The sequence below is a fragment of the Harpegnathos saltator genome, unplaced genomic scaffold, assembly GCF_003227715.2.
Source record: "Harpegnathos saltator strain DR-91 unplaced genomic scaffold, Hsal_v8.6 scaffold18, whole genome shotgun sequence".
Taxonomy (NCBI): domain Eukaryota; kingdom Metazoa; phylum Arthropoda; class Insecta; order Hymenoptera; family Formicidae; genus Harpegnathos; species Harpegnathos saltator.
The window spans coordinates 1221359-1241102 of record NW_020229961.1 but is presented as its reverse complement, the minus strand read 5'-3'; the positions used below and the strand labels follow the sequence as shown (position 1 = coordinate 1241102).

Below are 19744 nucleotides of genomic sequence, written 5' to 3'. Positions count from 1 at the left end.
CATATATTTTGCTATAAGCAACGACAAGAAAAGTTGGCTCGAAATGATATTCGATGGTAGGGCTTTTAAGGGTTAATCATGTCTCTGTCTGATGTTTGCGATACGAACGAAACGCCGCGGTCACGCGGTCATCAATCGCTTGTTACGACTTGCAGGCGAGTCGCGGGCTGCGCTGCACTGAGAATCGCGCGGACGGTGCAATTACCCGTCGTTTAACATCGAACGGGCCTGCCGTGGAGCCGAGCTTAAAATAATTAAATCCGCAAGTGAGTAATTAATTAATACTTTACGTTGATAAGACACCGCGCGCGCGTCTCGGGCGGACATAAAAGCGATCCTACAAACAGAATGAGAAAAAGTCGTTGTACAGCGCCCGATGTATCTTTCACCGTACTTTGCAGTTAAGTCCGCGTTATCGCGTTATTATTATTCCGTATGCTTGTTCCCGCGGCGCGCTGTGATAAAATTCTAATAGAGCGCGGGTTATAGCGAGCCCGATTCTGTGTGCATTTCCTCTCGTGGAGCCGCGCGCAGCGCGGCTTCCCCCATTTATTTTTCCCCTCCTCTTCTCTCCGTCTTTCTCGGCACGGTCGGCACGAAGCTTCCCGTGTTATCGCAAAAATCAGTAATTAAGTTACGTTTCCCTCGGTACTCGAACGCGCGATGGAACGATTTCGAACCGGCGGCCAACCCCTTTAGCTCGCGGCAGCCATTCTTCGCGGCGAGAGATAGAACGAGAGAGAGAGAGGGAGAGAGAGAGAGAGAGAGAGAGCGAGCGGGGGCATCTCTTATTAAATCTCGACACGAAATTATTATTAAGCGCGCGTTATCCGCCGAGGATCCGCCGCCGCGGCCCGAGATCCTCTCGGCTTCGTCCGTGCGATCGCGAATTCTCTAGTCTCTCCAGTCTCTCTAGTCTCTCGACTCCGACGAGTAGCTGTAGACTCGTGTGCGCACGGACTTATTAATTTCCGGATTACACCGACGACGGGTTTCCGCCTTGCCGCCGTACAAACGCGACTCCAATCAATCAATACCCTCACACAATTTCCTCGGTGGAGCTAAATGAAACGCGTTAGATTATAAATTCAGACATGGACGCTCGCGCTCGCGCCGGCCAGCGTTTTCGCCGGCCGCTTTTACCGCTCGCCCGTTCAATTAGCCGCACAGTCGCGACGCAAAAAGGGTCGTTTCAGTCTCGTTATCTTCGGTCCTGCATTTACAAAGAAAAAGAGCGGTCAAAGCGGAATTTTTAGTACGAAGCACTTTAACGACGTTTTTGCGCCGCTCCACTTTAGAAAGATAAATCGCGCAGCCGACGTTCGCGACTCTCTCATTTTTATCAATATTCCGATATCCCATGGAATATATTGTATTACATTCTCGAAATTGTAACAGCGAAAATACGATACCAATGAAACTGCTATTACTGTTTTGTACGAAACTACTATTTGTGTAAAAACGTAGAGAGAGACAGAGAGAGAGAGAGAGAGAGAGAGAGAGGGGGGGGGAAGGGGAGTCCACCACGCGTGTCTCGTCTCGCTGCACGATCGCGATTCGCGTGCAGCCCGCTTTTTTACGAGCGTATTTCTCCCACGAAAGAATAATTACTCCCTTCTTCTTTTTGCTTCGCCGCGTGATGGATTTTCAGTTCGGCGATACGAACGCGCGGCGGAAGCAAGTCGACGTGTGCAACTTATACACGTCGCACTTGCAACTATCCGCTGGAGCTCTATCCTGTGCGCGCGATCGTTTTCACAGTATTCCCCGGCGTATCTCGAGATATTGATTTTGCGACGCGATTTGCCGGGATGCCCACAGCGCCGCACGCTCGGGAAATAAATCCGCGGGCGGATCTAGGAGAGCCGACGGGGAGGAGGGGGGAACGCGAGAAATCGCGCCCGGTAGGTAGTTTCTGCGAAACTTATCCGCCATCTCGTCGATTTTCGAAAAGCCCCCCAATTTATTCGTCGCCACCGGGCGGCAATGCCCTGATGATGACGAGAGAGACGGCGAGGCGAAGGGCGGAGCATGTGGCAGCAAAACAGGGTACAATCGGAGATCGGATAACGAGGACGCAACGAGGAGCGAGAAAAAGCAAGAAATCTCCGCAAAACTGCGACGGATCGATAATTCGCGTGATTAATCGAGACTAGCGCCGAGGAGGAAAAAATTCGCGCCCCGCCTCCTTATTTCTCCTTATTGATTTTCGCTGATGCGCTTCGCTATCACTCCGCATCTCCGTGAACCCGATAACGGCTGAAACGACCGCCCGCCTGCTCGTCGTCAGAAAATGTTTCAAACGTATTCGCGTGACTTGTAAATGTACGTACGTCGCAGTTTGCGCGCCGAATGTATACGAATTTTGCCTCCGTGCTCTCAAACGAACATCAAAGTATGAGGTATCGCGCGTGCGAGTCGCTCTTAATCGCACTTTAGATGCGATTAGGGACAATCATTCTCTTCGGTTCCGTCACGCGTTCCCCGCGCGCCTGTCGCGTGTCTCCCGGGAAAACAGCTTGGAGGCGAGGCGCGCGCGTTCGCGAGGCAGCGTGCAAAATTTTGTCAGGCAAAACCAGTTCGCCGGTAAATCACGAAAGGCGTGAACGTGCCTCTACGACGCTGCGAACGAGCCGTCGGTATAATTCACGCGATTGCGCGATATCGAAAAGAGCCGGCGAGAGTGTGTCGGCGGGTATCTAATGTCGTCTTAAATATTACGCCGCGCGCGAGAGAGAGAGAGAGAGAGAGAGAGAGAGAGAGAGCGGGGGCACGGTCTCAACTATCGGCAGAATCGATCCCGCTCGCGTCAGATGTGCATAAATAAACAATGAGAAGGATATACGCGCCGGATTAAGCAGATCGGATCACTTGATGGAGAGAGAGAGAGAGAGAGGGAGAGAGTGGCCGACGATGATTTAGATAGAGTCATTTCACGGCGACTCGATCGCCGGTTACGGCGATGTCCGCGACACCCGGCTCGGGATTTTCCCTTTCAAGGTTACCTCGTATACCATATACCCGTCCACCGACTATATTCTACGTCGTTCGCACGCACTAATGTATTCATACGAGGTCTACGACCTGCGATCAGGCCCCGTTTAACTACTATGAGAGCATAATTAAATTTACCGGGAGATTTAATTGGCGGCGGGCGGTGATTTATCGCGGTGATTTGTAGAAAAGCGAGAAAGCGAGTCGTTAGGAGAGAGAGAGAGAGAAAGAGAAGAGAGAGAGAGAGAGAGAGAGAGAGAGAGAGAGAGAGAGAGAGAGAGAGAGAGAGAGAGAGACAGAACGAGCAGCACGCGCGCGGCGGATCCCTCCGATTGAATTCCGACGACGAGCTTCTTTTTGAGAGCCCGAGCGGCCCGGAAACGCTCCAAGGAAAATTCGCCGGCATTAAGGTCGACGTCCATATTGACGATGGTCCTCGAGCAATAACGGTCGATCGTTAAATCTCCGAACGAGCGTAATAAAGGGAGCGGTCGATGGGCCGCGCGTAAACCCGGGTTATCGCGCGTTTGCTCCCGCATCTCTCGCGATGCGAGTTGATCGATATATCTGCAACATGCGCGCTAGCTACGAGTCGCGATCAGGGCGCTCATCAGGGCGCATCGCGCACAGGCGGACAATTACCTCGGCTCGTTCGAGTATAACGCGCGCGAGCGCGCCAACTCGCGATTCGATATCGCTCGCGCACTTTCGCGCACTTTCGCGCACTTAATGCGCCCCCGAGTCGCCTTTTCGTTATTCGGTCCAACGAGATCCTCGACGAGAGCGATAACCCAGCGATGACAGCTCTCGCGGAGAGCAGCAAGCAGCATCTCTCTTAAGCCTCTCGCTCGCTTTACTACCTAGATGACTCGCGTCCGACGCTAAGATAATACAAATGATTGACGGTCCCGAAAGGCCAGCTAATACAATTGCTGCACGGTCAGCAGACCGGAAGAAAGGAGGAGAGTGTATTATCAGCCGAGAGAAAGTTTCGCGATAAAAATATCACCGGTGCGAAGGGAACTTTGTGCTGTCTCGGAGGAGACAAGAGAGAATAAACGAATCTTCTGCTTCGCAATAGGCCAAAGATATCGGGGGACGAGGAGAGGATATAGAAGCCGGACTCGCGAACGGTTGAAAATTGTACACGATGCCGTTGAAGGGATGAGAGACGAGAGAGGGAGATAATTGCGCGCTTTGGAGCAAGGATTTAGCAGTTGACACACTCTTTTGCGAGCTCGACGCGCGGTGCCGCGTTAATCGTCGCTTGTAATTATGTCGCAGGTAACAACGATACCGGACGAGGGCGAGGACAATTTTAAGATGCCCAGGGCTTCCGTGGTACACATGGCATCGACGGCGACGAGACCGCAGCACATGTCACAGGTAATACATGACACATCCGCGCACAAAGGTACACGCAACATCGAGCGAATAAATTCGCGATGGAGAGGCCGCGCGCGCGGCCGTCTTCCGTTTCGGAAGAGGACGAGCACAGACGGAGGATTTCGGGCTGGGTCTCGGGCGCCGGCTGGTGCGGAGAACCACCCGGCGCGAGGGAAATATATCGCGGAGATTTGTACGGCGGAGACTTGTAAGAATGGCGACCAACCAACCAGCAGCCTGTCGCGAAGGCGCGGCTCCGCGGCGACCTAATCCTCGCGGCTCGTAGCCGGCAAATTTACGATGACCGTGAGTATTTTTACTCCGCGCGTACGTACGCTAGCGAACGTATCCTCCGGCGGCAACTTGTGCCGCGCCGTCGCGCATCCCCGAAGACGGAGTCCTTAAATAATCCCGGCGGGTGGAACGATGAATCTTTTCTCCTTGGCAAGGGGCCATATTGATATGCAAACACCGAAGATAGCACACTGAGCGTAATTGAGTGGTCCGGTTTAAAATGGATATCGAGCACGGCGAAGGCCTTTCGGTACGGCAAGAGGGACCGTCGCACACCCACATACTCGGTGTGCACTTAACACACAGTACCGGCCGACCATTCTCATAATCGTATAAGCGGGACGACTTTTAAAGCTCGTTTTCCTCCCTCCTCTCCCCCCTGCTTGCCTCTTTGTCTCACTCTCTCTCTCTCTCTCTCTCTTTCCTCGCTTCTTTCTCTCGAGATCTCATCCCCTCCCCCCATCTCTCTCTCTCTCTCCCTCCCTCCTCCTCTTTCTCTCGCTCTCGCCCATGGTTGACTAATAGTTTTAAGCTAATGGCTCCCTCGGCTAACTTCGACCCGGCTGATGCACATCCCTGCTTGCGGAACTGCCGGGTATTCGCACCGGTTCGATGCAAACGAGCTTTTAACGTCGTGTCCGCGCGTGAGAGAGAAAGAGAAAGAGAAAAAGAAAGAGAAAGAGAAAGAGAAAGGGGCGAGAGACAGGGGAGGACGACAAAGAGAAGTAGAAACGCAGAGGAAGAAGCGTGTGGAGGGCGCGGGCAACACCCAAAAATAATATCTCCAGAAGCGATTCTCGACGGAGCAGGAATTTTTTTTTCGTCCACCAAGGGAAAGACGCTCCGTCGCGCGATCGTGTATTTCTTCGGCTCGTTAAGAGCCGCTCCGCTCGAGACGAGTGTCGCTGATAGAAAGTGCTCGCCCGGTGTGGCTCGCCTCGTCTCGGCTCTCCTCCTCCGCTATAACCGCGACGCATCTCGTAAACCGTAATTAATATCCCGAATTCTCTCGCGCTACCGCCGGGTACGCAAACGGGAAACTTATCGGCGTTCATTACCGTGGTCACGTTTTCCTGAACGCGCTATTCATCGCGAGTCTTAGCCGATAATTAGCCGAAGAAAGCGCGTCAGCCGAGCGCTCGTAAACTTATGTCCATTACTGCTGTTTGCCCGCGCGTCGCATTACACGGGTAATTAAGACTGACAGCATCCGACGTGACGTGGCCGCGGCAAAATTGATCGAGATCTATAAATTATTAACAAAATCGCAAACCCCGATTAATGACGCAGTCAGACTGGTAATCGTGTGTGTGTGTGTGACAAATGTGCGACGCATAATTCATTTATAACGACGAAACCGACCGGTGTCCTCGTTCTCGCGTCTCACCGGATAGATATAACGCTGTAATTGCAAATTTTGATAGCATCAAATGGAAAATGAGAGCTCAGTCGTAAATTTGTCTCCGCTCGGAGCCGAGCGTGATCTTTATAGCCGCGCGCCAATTAATCGATAAGGCGCGCGGGACAGACAGAGGAAGAGAGAGAGAGAGAGAGAGAGAGAGAATCATGGCTCAGATTGCGCTATAATTTTCACACGGCCAAAGCGCGTAGACGAGAAAAATGGTGTCTAATTGCAAAGCAGTGACGACGGTGCAACAACCCACGCATCATTGCCCGAGAACGAGAAAAACCAAGAAAAAGGAAAAGAGAGAGAGAGAGAGAGAGAGAGGAGAGAGAGAGGGAGGGAGAGAGAGGGAGAAGAAGAGAAACGATATCGTACGTCTCCAGCGAGACGATAGAAAGGTTACACACGGCGACGCGTCTGATCGCGCAAGACGACCATTTATGCGCGAGCGCTCCTAATGGCGGGCGAGATAATTGAAAGTGCATGCAAATTTATGTGGGATCGGCGCCGCGTGAAATTCCTTATCGAGCACGCGGTCTCGTCTCGTTCCGACGAATATGAGTTACGACGGGTCGCCGGGTTGCGTCCAAGTCGTACTATCGGTACCTTCGCGCTAATTGCGAGCGCACACGCTGAAATTGCACATTCGCATCGACGAAAGGTCAGAGTTTAACGCGCCAAGTATCCGCGAAGTCTTATAACGGCTATCATGAGTAATGCGGTTTTATGGATCAGTGCGCGCGGATCAGCTCTGCGTATTCGCGCGGGGCGAGAAGGATGGAAAGATATCCCTGGCGCTTAACGTTCGCTTAAACGAGCGGATTGGGTAATTAGGCGCAGATCGAGAAACTAGTTGCCGAGGTGAATTATTTCGCGTCAGGCCACACTCGCCTCGCGGCTTGATAAATCGCCGATAATCCCGGCACGACAGATGGTCTTTCGTTTCATCGGGATCGGGGCGCTCTCCTCGCGCGCGGCGAAAACACCGAGTGTTGGTAGAAGAGTTGATGAGAAGAAGGATCGGGATACCGCGCGCACGCGCGGAGGCTGCACTCAACGCTGACCCCGCTCGCTGCGAAAAACGAGCATGCCGCCACGCCACGGGATATTTCGCGGCAGATTTTCTTACGTCACTCGCCACGCCGCTGTAATCGCGCGGATCCTGAGAGCGGCGTGCGTGCAGGGACGGATGCGGGTGCTCGAAAAATGGGCGCGACTGCACGGGACGGGACGTGAGAAGCTTACGGAGATGTCGAAATGACCGGTATTGGCTTGACGCGGATCGGCCGGATAGAACTCGCCGATCTGCGCTGACGGAAGCGTTGCTCCCTCCTCCGCGTCCCTCCTCCGGAGTAGTTCTCCACGTACGTCGATACGTAGAGACGGAAGAGGACCGTTTATGTATCGCGGTGTCGCGGCGATACCGGGACACGCTTGCGATTTTTCTTCGTTAGTCGCGGAATTATGTAGCGGCGGCGGCGGCGGCGACGGCGGCGGCGTCAGCCGGAAAAACGATACGCCCTCATGGTTGCATACGAGCGGAATGCACACGAGGAACTCGTGCCCCGTTCATTGTCACACGGAGGATACATATGGCGCGCCGATGTACATGCCGCCGTGGCACTTTGAAATAGCCGCTGTACATGTATGTACGCGTATGTACATAAGCGCGGGCCACGCGAAATGTTTAGTATTCCTCGCGAGACCAAGCCCAGCTTTCAATTTGCGGCTAGCAATTTGTTCGCCGGTTGCACCCTGCGGGAGTACGAATGCGCGACACGCGCGCTCCAGGTGTGTGTCTGTGTGCGTGTGTATTATTGGAGCGTCATGCTACGCGCGCGACGGATAATACAAATGTACGCCCGGCATAGCTGCCGCTTTTGCGTTACTCTAAATCGCACTCGTAATCATGAGACACTGCTGGATTCGATGAGAAAAGGCCAACGGGGCGAAAAAGGATATAGAGAGGGCCGATAAAGAGCGGAGAAACATTTACATTCGCGCTCTCCGCGCGAAACCGGATGGACTTAATGTCCGATCGCGGTAGACGCGGAATGCTGAAATTGGAAATTTGCGCGCGCGCGCGCGCGCGCGCCGCGGATAGCGGAGATCAAATGACCACAAATCGCGGTGGAAGTTACGAGTCTTTTCGACGCGGCGTAACTGGGCGCGATCTTTACAGAGCGATACGGAGCAGCCTGCGAACGGAGGAATACACACGCATAAATTGCGCCCGGCCGGCGACGTAAATGAACGAACGAACGAGCGAACGTTGACGGAACGTTATATGTATACGCGCGCCGCGCGCTCCTGCATGCTACCGCATAAATTCACCGGCGTCCACGTGGAAACATTATTATTGTTATTACAATTACAAAGGCCGATTCGCGCGCGTGAGTGCGCGCCCTTAGCGGTGACGCTTCTTATCCTCTGTCTCGTCGTCCGTCCAACTAGGTTCTGGCGACCCTGGCGTTATCCATGGGAACCCTTTCTTCCGGCTTGGCCAAGGGCTACACCTCGCCAGCGTTGGACTCTATCCTGGACAATCAACGACCCCATCTCTACCAGTCGTCCAACAATGACACATGGTAAGAATAAGGCCGTAAGGCTCGTGCGCGTGTTGAGAGATACCGGTGCGCAAGAGAGTGACCGCCGCGCGTCAACGGGACACGTCTTCTCGAGCACGACGCGCGTTCCCCGTCGGACTTGTCCGCGGTGCGTACGGCCCTGGCGGCTAATTTCGGGACACAGGCAATGTGACAGCACGCGACAGACTCGACTCGGAAGCTGTTCGCAAATAATACTCGCGACAGCCAAGACGCCGCGCGGCCGAGAGTGATTGCATTTGCACCTGACGTCTGCCTGACGCCGCCGGACAATGGCCGATTGATCGGGATTAGATTCGGCCGGGCGAACTCGCGTCGACCGATAATATGACGCGCGATCGTAATCGCGTTTCCATTTGTCGCAGGTCGGCTTTCTCGGTTACGCAACAGGAGGCTTCGTGGGTCGCTTCTCTGTCCATGCTGGGCGCGTGGTTCGGCGCCATGATCGGCGACTGGATCATGAGGAGAGGGCGGCGATTAGCTCTGCGCGTCACGTCCTTACCCCTGGCGGCTGCCTGGATAATAACGGGGGTGGCGCCCTGCGTGGAGCTGGTGTATGTCACCAGTTTCGTCGGCGGCCTTTGCTGCTCGGTCATCACCATGGTGGCTCAGGTGAGGCTGATTAACCTCGGGACGAGTGATCGGCCGCGATCCGCTTGTCAGCTTGCGCGCCCGAGACCGATTTGTCGCACGAGTGATTTTCTCTCGTCAGGTGTACATATCAGAAATCTCGATGCCGGGCATCCGAGGGTGCTTGTCGGCGATGTTGAAGGTGCTGGGTCACGTCGGCGTCTTGCTGTCGTACATAGCCGGCACATACCTCAATTGGCGGCAAAGCGCGTTACTAGTGGCAGTCGCGCCGTCGATGCTTTTCTTGGGGACCCTCTTTATACCCGAGACGCCGTCGTACCTCGTGCTCAACGGCAAAGACGAGGAAGCCGCCAGCAGTTTGCAGTGGCTGCGCGGAGAACACGTGGATATACGACACGAGCTGCAGGTGACTCGAGAAAACTCGAGAAAGCGAACGCGCACCTCCCTCCCTCCCTCCCCTCCTCTCTCTCTCTCTCTCTCTCTCTCGTGTAATTCACGTGTAATTCCGAAGAGAATAACAATCGGCCGGCGAATAACGATTTCATATTATTATCGCGCGTCCTTTTCTAATTTCTAATTCCTAATCAGCGATGTGTTTGCAGGTGATCAAGACAAACATACTGGCATCGAGGGCCAAGCAATACGAGCTGAGCTTCAAGAACAGCGTCTTCACGCCGAGACTGTACAAACCCATCGCCATCACATGCGGCCTCATGTTCTTCCAGAGATTCTCCGGCGCGAATGCGTTTAATTACTACGCGGTGCTCATTTTTCGCCAGACCCTGGGCGGGATGAATCCCCATGGAGCGACCATTGCGATCGGATTCGTGCAACTGTGCGCCGCGTTGCTGTCAGGTAACCTTGTTACATGTTCAACGTATCGCGAATTATAAACAACCCACACACCCTCGACGCTCGATGCTAAAATGCGCAAACCTGAAGTTTCCGAAAATTTCCCGATTTCGTCGCGGGAATGTCGCGTCTGCAAGTCTACAGTAAGTATTCTACTCGCTAACGGGAGGGGCTCCCTTTTTGCCGGATTTGCAGGATTTTTAATCGATATCGTGGGGAGACTGCCGCTTCTCATAGCCAGCACCGTCTTCATGTCCCTCGCGCTCGCCGGTTTCGGCAGCTACGCGTATTACGTGTCGCAAACGCAAAACCTAGGCTACGTGGACTCGGCGGTGGTGGGCCAGCACGACTGGATACCGCTGCTTTGCGTGCTCGTGTTCACGACCGCCCTCGCCCTGGGCATATCGCCAATTTCTTGGCTATTGATTGGCGAACTGTTCCCCTTGGAGTACCGCGGTCTCGGCTCCAGCATCAGCACGAGCTTCAGCTACTTTTGCGCGTTCTTCGGAATTAAGCTCTTTATGGACTTTCAGCAGGTGAGCGTTTTACTCTACCCCCCTCCCTCCCTTCTTTCCTTCATAAAGTACAAAGACCAAGTTTGAGTTCTTTGAACACGAGACTCTCGCGAGACGATCGAGACCGGATCTATCGGGACGAGTGCAAACGTCGCGTGCGCGCGCGCGCGCGCGCAGATTTACAAGGAAAGGATATATCTAGAGTGAGGAAATTCTCTCTCCTCTCGTTCTCAACCGAAGCCGATATCGCGGCCCGAATCGCGAAGGATTACGCAGAAAGGCAAATTTCTTCTTCCAGACTCTCGGTCTACACGGGGCTTTCTGGTTTTACGCCGCCGTGGCGGTGTGCGGGCTGTGCTTCGTGGTCTGCTGCGTCCCTGAGACGAAGGGCAAACAGCTGGACGAGATGAATCCGGATTATGCGCAAGCACGGTAGTATAAGGCCTCGCTGACGGGGGGCCTCTCGAACCTCGAGAAGGCGAACAAGCCTTTACCGGGAAGTGCTTATCCGAACGAGCACGATCCGCGGGATCTGTACAGCGGCAACGAGGCGGCAGCGACGTCGGCGATGGCGCCGCCGTTGGCCGCGACGACGTCGAACGTCGCGATGCCGTCCGCGCGCGGACCCACCCACCCGCGCAAGCTGTCCGACTACTGCGGCATCTTCGCCGAGAAGACCAATCGAATCGGCAAGAACGTCGAGAGCTTTATGCAGTCTCGCGGTCTGCTGCCGATTCGTCGTTCCTTCGACGAGACGACGACGACGACGACGACGACGACGCCGACGCCGACGCCGCGCGCCTTCGACGTTCCCAGCAGCAACGGCGACGTCGTCCGAAGCGAGCACTGTACGCGGTACGAGCACACGAGCAGCACGACGCTCCGGCAGAATCACCACCGTCATCGTCGTCGTCATCCGCAGCGTCCGCACGAGAACCACGACGACTACGAGCGATCGCCGCGGAACGGCCGCAAAAAACGCGCGGCGTACCAGCCCTCCGACGACAACGGCACGTACCCGCGGAATTCGCGCGGCAACGCGAGCTACGTCGATCGCTCGCACGAGACCGAGCCCCGGCGCTCCAGGAGACGCGAGTACGTGGCGGATTACGACGACGAAGACGGCTGGCGGAGAGACGTGGCGGCGGCGGCGGCGGCGAAGCGAGCCGCGGCTGTCTCTAAGCCGATCTTGAGAAACGGCATTAATCATGGCGGAGACGAGAGACCGTATTACTCGACCCTACCGCGGCGCAGCAGGACCATCAACTTCAAGGATCAAGCATGCGGCGGCTTCAATTCCCTGGAGAGTGGCCGACGCGCGTCGTATCCGAAGAGCCTGCAGGATCTAACGGATTTAGAACTCGACGACGTCACGTATCTGCCGTCCTCCCGCGGCGAGGAGCGACTCGACGATTACCGCCGGCGCAGGGATCGTCGGGAGAACGGGCTCGCCTTCGACGACGATTACCTCAGACTCTGCAGGAACTTGTCGCGACTGGACAAGTATCCGCGAGGCGGTAGGTACGAGCCCGGCCAGGTGCACTACGAGCGGGAGTGCCGGACTTTCGGCAAGGACACCGTCGCCTTTATTTACTATAAGACATGCTACTTATGATCGAGAGAGAAGCGCGATTAGAAGAACAAGCGAGCGCCAAGCTCCCGCTCCTTCTCTCCCTCTCTGCCTTTCTCCTCCTCCCAGCCCCTTTCTCTCGCTCACTCACTCACTCACTCACTCACTCACTCACTCACTCACTCACTCTCTCTCTCTCTCTCTCTCTCTCTCTCGTCGACAGACCGTCCATCGATCCGCACGGTTCACGATCTCACGCTGAAATTTGCCCGAGTCTCGAATTTTCCCTTGCCGACGCGATGCGTTTCGCGCGAGCGGGAGCGTCTTCTACTTGTGATCAATCGGACTAAAATCTCGCGCGAGTACGTACCTCAGCGCGATATATCGGTGCATTTATTCGTAGCGAATAGGCTGTATCACACGAACGAATGTCCTCCCTTCTCACGTCAGATTCATATCTTCTCGATGAAAACATATCCTTAGATCACACGACGCAAGGAAGGACGCGTTCGCGTTTAAGGGAGAGCGAGCGAGACCTGCCGAGGAAACAAGTCGGGGTGACACAGCCGACGAAACAAATTGCCTTCGAGTCTGGCTTTAACGATTAAAATCGTTTCTCGACTGATAATCAAGTTACGCCAATGAGCTTTGCATCTCGTTGCTCCCCCCTCGCCCCCCCACCCTCCTATACTTAAAAGAGGCGAAAAAAGAGAAAGAGAAGCGTGACGCGCGACTCTTTTAGAAAGTGTTCACCGGAAAGAGTTAGATTGATTTTCAATTTTGTATACGATACTGTTACACGCCCGCGTTCGAGGACGTCTAAACGTCAGCCGACACGACGCCTCGTCTCTTCGCGAGGTATCTTTAGAGAAAGCGCGAATAACGACTGTAATCAAAATTGATACCAAATAATATCTATTACGTAGCGGCGAATAAAATTGATATGAAATCGTAGCGAGTGTCTCGCGGCTCACCATCGCGCTTCTATCGTTTCTCGGAGATGTCATGGCTTCCCCTTCGCCCTTGTCGATTACGCAACTAGCTGACAGGTTTCTGGTAAACGTACGAAGCTCATTCCCGTCTCGTAAGAGACGGTACTTTTACGCAAATAATTTTGTAAATATACTGTACATATCGCGATACATATTCGTACATAAGTACGACGTCGAGACCGAGTTCTTAGAGTAGACTCGATAGACTGCTCGTAGACTGCCGGTCGACGCTTCTGCCAAGCGATCGATACATGTCGAGTGTGACGCACGATTATTGTATTTCCGCCGCCGCGTCTTCAGCCGCGTTAACGCGAACAAATTTGTTTCGCGGGAGTAACGCGTACATCGAGAACGAATATTGCGCCTCGAGAGAACAGAGCACGATTAACGACGCTGAAGACGACGGCCTCGTAGCCAAATATGTTGTGCTTGCGGAAAGATTATTCACAAGAGTATATACGAGGCGAAGTCCTCGCGGAGACGAGAGGGAGATACGCGCGTCGCGCGTGCTCGGAATAAAAGCAAATCAGTATCGAATCTCAGAATTCCTCGGGCCTCGTATAGCGCGTATACGGCGCGAACGCGCCAGCGGCGACTCAACGACGACAATATCAATTTGCAAAGATGCGTCTTCGTACGTTACGTTTCGTACAAAGCGCGTACATTGACTATATTGTACATTATATATTACTATTATCGTATTTATATATATACATATATATGTGATACACTTGTGCGATTAGCGTAACGACACACTGATATAACGGTGAACAAATTCTCGACAATACTACAAATCGCCAAGTTCACGAGAAGTAGAGTGAAACTCGGCGAAATCTATTAGCCTATCGTAACAAGTCGCATGTATCTATGACGTTGAAAGCAGTTTGAATATTTCTGTAGATGCGAGACAGAGAAAAAGCGAATCATCATCCCCCTCGCACCATCACTCGCGCATCGATGTCGTATATAATCGATATCCCTCTGAAGCTCCGATCCGACTGCTTTCGACGGTTTCCTGTTTCTCTCGAATAGCTAATGAGGTGACATCCGCATGCACTCGTACGAGCGGCGAAGTCGCGGTTAGCCGGAAATCTCTATAACGACGTTGTGTATTTTGTATTTTTATATAGTTTGTAGAGAACGACGTCTCTCTCTCTCTCTCTCTCTCTCTCTCTCTCTCGAGAGAGAGAGAGAGAGAGAGAGAGAGAGTCTTATTACGTGTCGACGACAGGCATTCGTTACGTAGGAATCGATCGCGCTTTACGAAGCAGCTTGCAAAAGTCTGTGACGCACACTAGGAAAAATTTATTGTTGCGTGAACCAAAATTTTGTTGCAACAACAAAATAATTTGTTTAAAACTGGCCCAGCAAAACTGTCTAGCTCCTGTAAACAAATATCTTGTTTCATTACGGTTTGTTGCTTGTATAACGTAATACTTTTGTTATAATCACCAAAAAGCTTTAACTATATGAATTTTGTTAAAAATACTATAACTTTTTCTTAATGTATAAAATCTAAATTTTAGTGCACAGAAAGATAAAATAGTATCCACTGGGCATTATTTTAGTTTATGTAAAATAATATTTCGTTGTTATGCAATTTTTATAGATAAAATAACTAAAATGCTGAATTTTTATATACGAAGTCTAAGAACATAATCACTTGGTCCAGAGAACGAAGCAGAAAAATATATTTAATTGAGACAACTAAATATTTTGTGTATACAAAACAAGATATTTGATTGCTATTAAAAAAATGCCTCAACTAAACAGTTTTGTTAGAGATACTAAATTCTTTTTCCTAGTGCAGCGTATGCGGTCCTCGCGGAGAAAGATTTCCTCCGAGTATTTGCGATTATCCATTTGCGTTTGCTGTGCAACGCGACAGCGTGGAGAAGAGGGCGGAAAAAGAACTTGAGGTGTGGAACGCGCGTGAATCCGACGTGAAATTTCGACCTGACGGGCGGAGCCCGGAAATACGGACGAGGCAAATCTTTTTGCACACGGGCTGCGAGCGAAACTTGTCAGGCATCAGTAATTGTCAACTGTACCCGTGAGTCATATCCTTGCCATATCGGATATCGTAACGAAACGTATCAAGAAAGTCTCGGAAACACACGTCGACGACGTTCTGTACTTAAATACCCCCGCGCGTTTCTCTGTAGACAGCGAGCGAGCGAAGCGAGCGAACAATCGATTACACATACATTCCATTTTTTACATGTCACACGACGCGCGTATAATTACACGGGGAGAGTGATACTGTCAGCGCTAGTCTAAATCGTAAATTCGGAATATCAACAACGACATATCACGCGAGGGTTTAACGTGCTGGCACGATCGTTGTCTGCAGGAAGAGAAACGCGCGCGCGTACGTGGTACCTTCCTAAACAAAAAAAAAAATATATATCTAACTATGTTTTACACGAGGTGTCTTGAAAATCTGTACACCGGAGAGCCGATCGATAACTCATATTGCGTCGGATGGCTGTGTTTTCATTAAGCCCACCGATACAACCAACCATCGTATTGCGCGCGCTCTGTATTGAGTGAAAAACAACGGGCTGAAATTGCGCTAAAATTGCTAGCGTCTCCAAAGTCGTACTGTTTGCTTCCAAGTTCGTAAGTTTAAGTTAGAAATCAGAGATGCGTAAACTCGTAAACGATCTCTCTCTCTCTCTCTCTCTCTCTCTCTTCCTCTCTCCAGTGGTGTATATATTTCCAAAATACAACGTGTATTTTGGACGATGCTCAAGGGCTTGGACGCGGTACGGCTGGGTAAGGGCCGTATTAGTTTTTAACGCGGTGTAACGAGATAAACGATAAACGCGATTAACTTCCAGATTTTACATAGATCGTAAAGATCCTCGGTCGTGACGACTCGACTGTCTCGACGACCCTTAGTATATCGCGCCGAATAAAAGCGAGCTTTATCCTCGGCCGGTTACGGCATAGCGGATATTCAGCGATCGCGATTACGTCTGATCTTCCACGTGAACGAAACACGATTTCTCCCCCTCCGGCCCCTTTATCCCGTAGTTAAACGACGTTAAACCGTAAAACAAAATCTGCACTGTGCACTTTCGTGAATTGAAAATTTGTCGTAATATGTAGCGGTAATAGTGGAATTCAGGATCAAATTTCGCATTACTGCACGTTTAGAAAATCACGGTAGCCCCGGTAAATTAAATATTTGTATCGCATATGAGAGTATGTGTACGTGTACGCGAGAGCGTGAATGAGTGTGTGTATGTGTGTGCGTGCGTGTGTGTGTGTGTGTGTGTATGTGTGTGCGCGTACGTGAGTGAATGAGTGCAACTGTATATACCAATATAAACAATGAAAGAAGCTTTTAGACACGTTGACCTTATCCACCGGAGCGAAAAATATGACAAGAAATGGCAAACGTTAAGTCGATCGCCGAAAATTATAACACGAAATTTACGACAGAGGTATTAATCCACATTAGCGAATTGAGACACATACTTTTAGCACTACGTTACAACTACGTTACGAATACGAGTTCGAGTATCTAGGATTTTCAATCTGCATTACACGCGTTATATTATATTATATCCGGACGTGATAAAGCGTGAAGCTTTACTTAAGAAAATAACAATGAAAATCACACATTCTACTTATTGACAATAAATCTACTATACAATTTATCGACAATAAATAATATTCAAACGGAATTAGCGCTGGCCGTCGCTAAGATGATTAAATCTTATTATATACATATTGTATCGTCGCGGGGAAGAAAATTATCAACACGTATTTTCAATGAAGAGAGAACGGAATAAATCGATATAGAAAATAAATATATACATATATATCACACCTATCTTGCGTGCATGTATGTATGTGCGTGTGTGAGGGTGTGTGCGTGTATACGCGCGCGCGTATGTGTGAGTCTAACGGGCCACGGTTAGCTTCGCTTGCTAGATTTAATATTTTTGTAATGACGCTTAGGGATAGTTGTATTTGTACCTTCATAGAATAATTTACACCGCAGTTAACGTATGGGTGTGCTGCGACGGAAGCGGAAACCAACTCGTACAACGGCGAAATCCGATTTAATATCAAATCGCAACGGCAAACACACAAGGATTATATCGGAGACAAATCGAGAAGAGAACCGACTGCACGCGTCGGTTTCGCGAAAACACGATTCTGTTATCATCGAATAGATGAATATCTCAATAGACACGCTTGTACTTGATATCATGGCAACACCACGGCGAGAGCGAGATACTGATTTCGTTGACCGACTTTACTCTGTAGTGGGTCGGCCTTTGATTCGTTAATTAAAATAACGCGAGTAGCACAAACAGTTTCGTCGATTCTACGACGACGGATGGATTTGCTTTAGATGGCCAGATGTGCACTCTCTCGGTCGGTGCAATACGTATTTACGTTATGTATAAGTATGTACTTAAGCGAACTTTGTTAGCGTCTGCGTTTACACCTCTCTAGAAGTAACGAATAATATTGAATATCGCTAATGACTTCCGGCGGAACCAACAGTTGCGTGTTTGTATAGAGGCCTATATATACACACATATACATATATAAATGCCAAAAAAAGAGACATGTGGTGAGAGAGTAATGCGCGTGTACCACCTATTTACCTATGTAACCCGTTTACACTCCATGAAAATCCTTTCCTCCAGGAAAATATGTTAATAGGGTAAGTTCTTTTCAAAAGGTCAAATTTTCAGAAGATTTAGCATCATTTCGTTTCTTAATAAATACAGAGAAGTTTCTTTCCTGGAGAGCACGAAACACAAACCTTTGAAAAAAGTTTCTTCTTCTCAATGTCTCTGTAAAATTTTATTGGATGTTTTTTCGAGGACTTAATTATCTTTACAGACGGAGTCTCTAATGAGAAAAGAAAACGGCAAGTTTTTAGTTGTCGTCCTCTTTTAACATCAAACGCGATTTAACCGCGTCATAGCAATCTATTATTTCATCATCATCGCGCATTTCATTATCGCATTGCAAAATATTATCTTGCTCATGTTGTATCTTGCGATTCCCATATTTTCTAGATGATTAGAAATACGAATTGTGTGATTTCCCAAAACTTGCAAAAATTGCAACGCGCAAAACATGTGGAAGGACTTTCACATTTGGCATCTGTGCAATTTCGAAGCAAACATCGACTCGACAACCGTCGGATGTGGAACGTTAAAACAGCAAGCAACGGCCATCTATGCTGACAGCCGTGCAGCACCATCTACTCTCGCCACATAATACATCGCACGATACAAAAGTTCGCAGTGCAAAACGCAGGCACTAATTCGCGGCAAGAAAGTCTACATACCAAGCTGCGGCACCGACATGTACGTCTCGCAATCCACCAGGAACTGTCCCGCCTGCACGGCTCCGAGGGCGACAATTCTCTTCGTGAGAAACTCAATCGTCTGCGGCCCGGTCCGGTTCTCGATCATCGGGTATTGTTGTAACCTGCCGAGCACGAACGATTATCTCGCTTATCTCTACCGAATAATCAGACAGACATCTTCGCGTTGCGGTACGATTCGCGACGAGCGAAGCCTATTAATATGAAATTATGCCCGCACGCGGCTCGCCGCGGCGACCGACTCTGCCGACATAACCTAACTTTTCCCATGCGCGAGAAAAAACGTGAAAACGCGTACGATACGGCAAAGTGGACGGTCGCGATACGTCGAACGTACGAGGACAGCTGCGTAGACTTGTCGTGGGCACGAGAATTACTTACACGGTGACACCCATCGCTCGAATTTGCCCGGAAAACTCACAGCAACACCGAACAACACTGCAACGCGGCGGATTACCCGGCGGACACTTGTTTGCGCTTGTTGGTATCGAAGGACGCGCGCGCGACATTTGAACAGATATCGCAGCGGCGCCTGCGTCAGCAAGCTTGCCTCACACGGCTTGAAGTCAGCTGCGTTGGCGCGACTGCTCGTTGCGGCCGCAAGATGGCGACACGGCGACCATCTCCGCAGAGTGCTGCGGCCGGAAAATGGCGATATCTGTCGCGATACTCTTAAAGCAGTACTTGCAGTATTTCGGCCGCGATAGTCGGCCGGTAGCGCATTTCGCTAGTGATACGTTGAGCGTGGCGACGATTCGAATGTGCGTGCGAGCGGGGTGTCGTCGGCCAAAGAACAACGATTGGAGCAACGACGATCCGCCGCACGACGATCGGGAGATCACGTTTGGCTCAAGGAACGGCCGCCGCCGCCGCCGTCGAGTCGGGCTCACATTTCGAATAAGGTAAGGTAGGAATATAATCGCTAATCACATGCCACGCCGGACTCTCGAAACCGGTGCAACGTTTCAACGTTGCCCCGATCTACGCGACACTGGAAATCTGGGAAAATTGTACGTGATACTCGGCGTAATAACCTCATCAAGAGTCATCATCAAGGCTGCGATCTTCAACCTCAGGCATGAGTATATGCCTGGGTTACAGCTGAAGATCGTTGTTTCGTCATTATAACTCATTGAGGCTATTTACTCGGAGCCGCGTGTATATCTGTTGTCAA

At 51.0% G+C, this 19744-nt stretch overlaps 3 protein-coding genes across 5 annotated transcripts in view; 2 read left to right on the top strand and 1 right to left on the bottom strand.

Moving 5' to 3' along the window:
- Positions 1-11396, top strand: part of LOC105181230 (facilitated trehalose transporter Tret1) — a 69057-nt gene extending 57661 nt beyond the window's left edge. For all 3 annotated transcript variants that reach the window (XM_025297550.1, XM_025297551.1, XM_011137855.3), the window contains 7 exons: positions 4279-4380; positions 8534-8667; positions 9051-9297; positions 9398-9682; positions 9879-10131; positions 10324-10664; positions 10942-11396. In XM_025297550.1, the coding sequence (XP_025153335.1) occupies positions 4279-4380; positions 8534-8667; positions 9051-9297; positions 9398-9682; positions 9879-10131; positions 10324-10664; positions 10942-11079 (1500 nt within the window). In that variant the 3' untranslated portion in view covers positions 11080-11396. The remainder of the gene's footprint in view (positions 1-4278; positions 4381-8533; positions 8668-9050; positions 9298-9397; positions 9683-9878; positions 10132-10323; positions 10665-10941) is intronic.
- Positions 1-19058, bottom strand: part of LOC105181231 (Mediator complex subunit 20) — an 89312-nt gene extending 70254 nt beyond the window's left edge. The window contains exons 1-2 of the mRNA XM_011137856.3: positions 18952-19058; positions 18532-18674 (exon numbers count right to left, since the gene is read on the bottom strand). Coding sequence (XP_011136158.1) covers positions 18532-18674; positions 18952-18965 — 157 coding nt within the window. The 5' untranslated portion in view covers positions 18966-19058. The remainder of the gene's footprint in view (positions 1-18531; positions 18675-18951) is intronic.
- Positions 19059-19275: 217 nt separating this feature from the next.
- Positions 19276-19744, top strand: part of LOC105181232 (dystroglycan) — a 69569-nt gene continuing 69100 nt past the window's right edge. The window contains exon 1 of the mRNA XM_019840504.2: positions 19276-19472. The gene's annotated coding sequence lies outside the window, so the exon portion shown is untranslated. The remainder of the gene's footprint in view (positions 19473-19744) is intronic.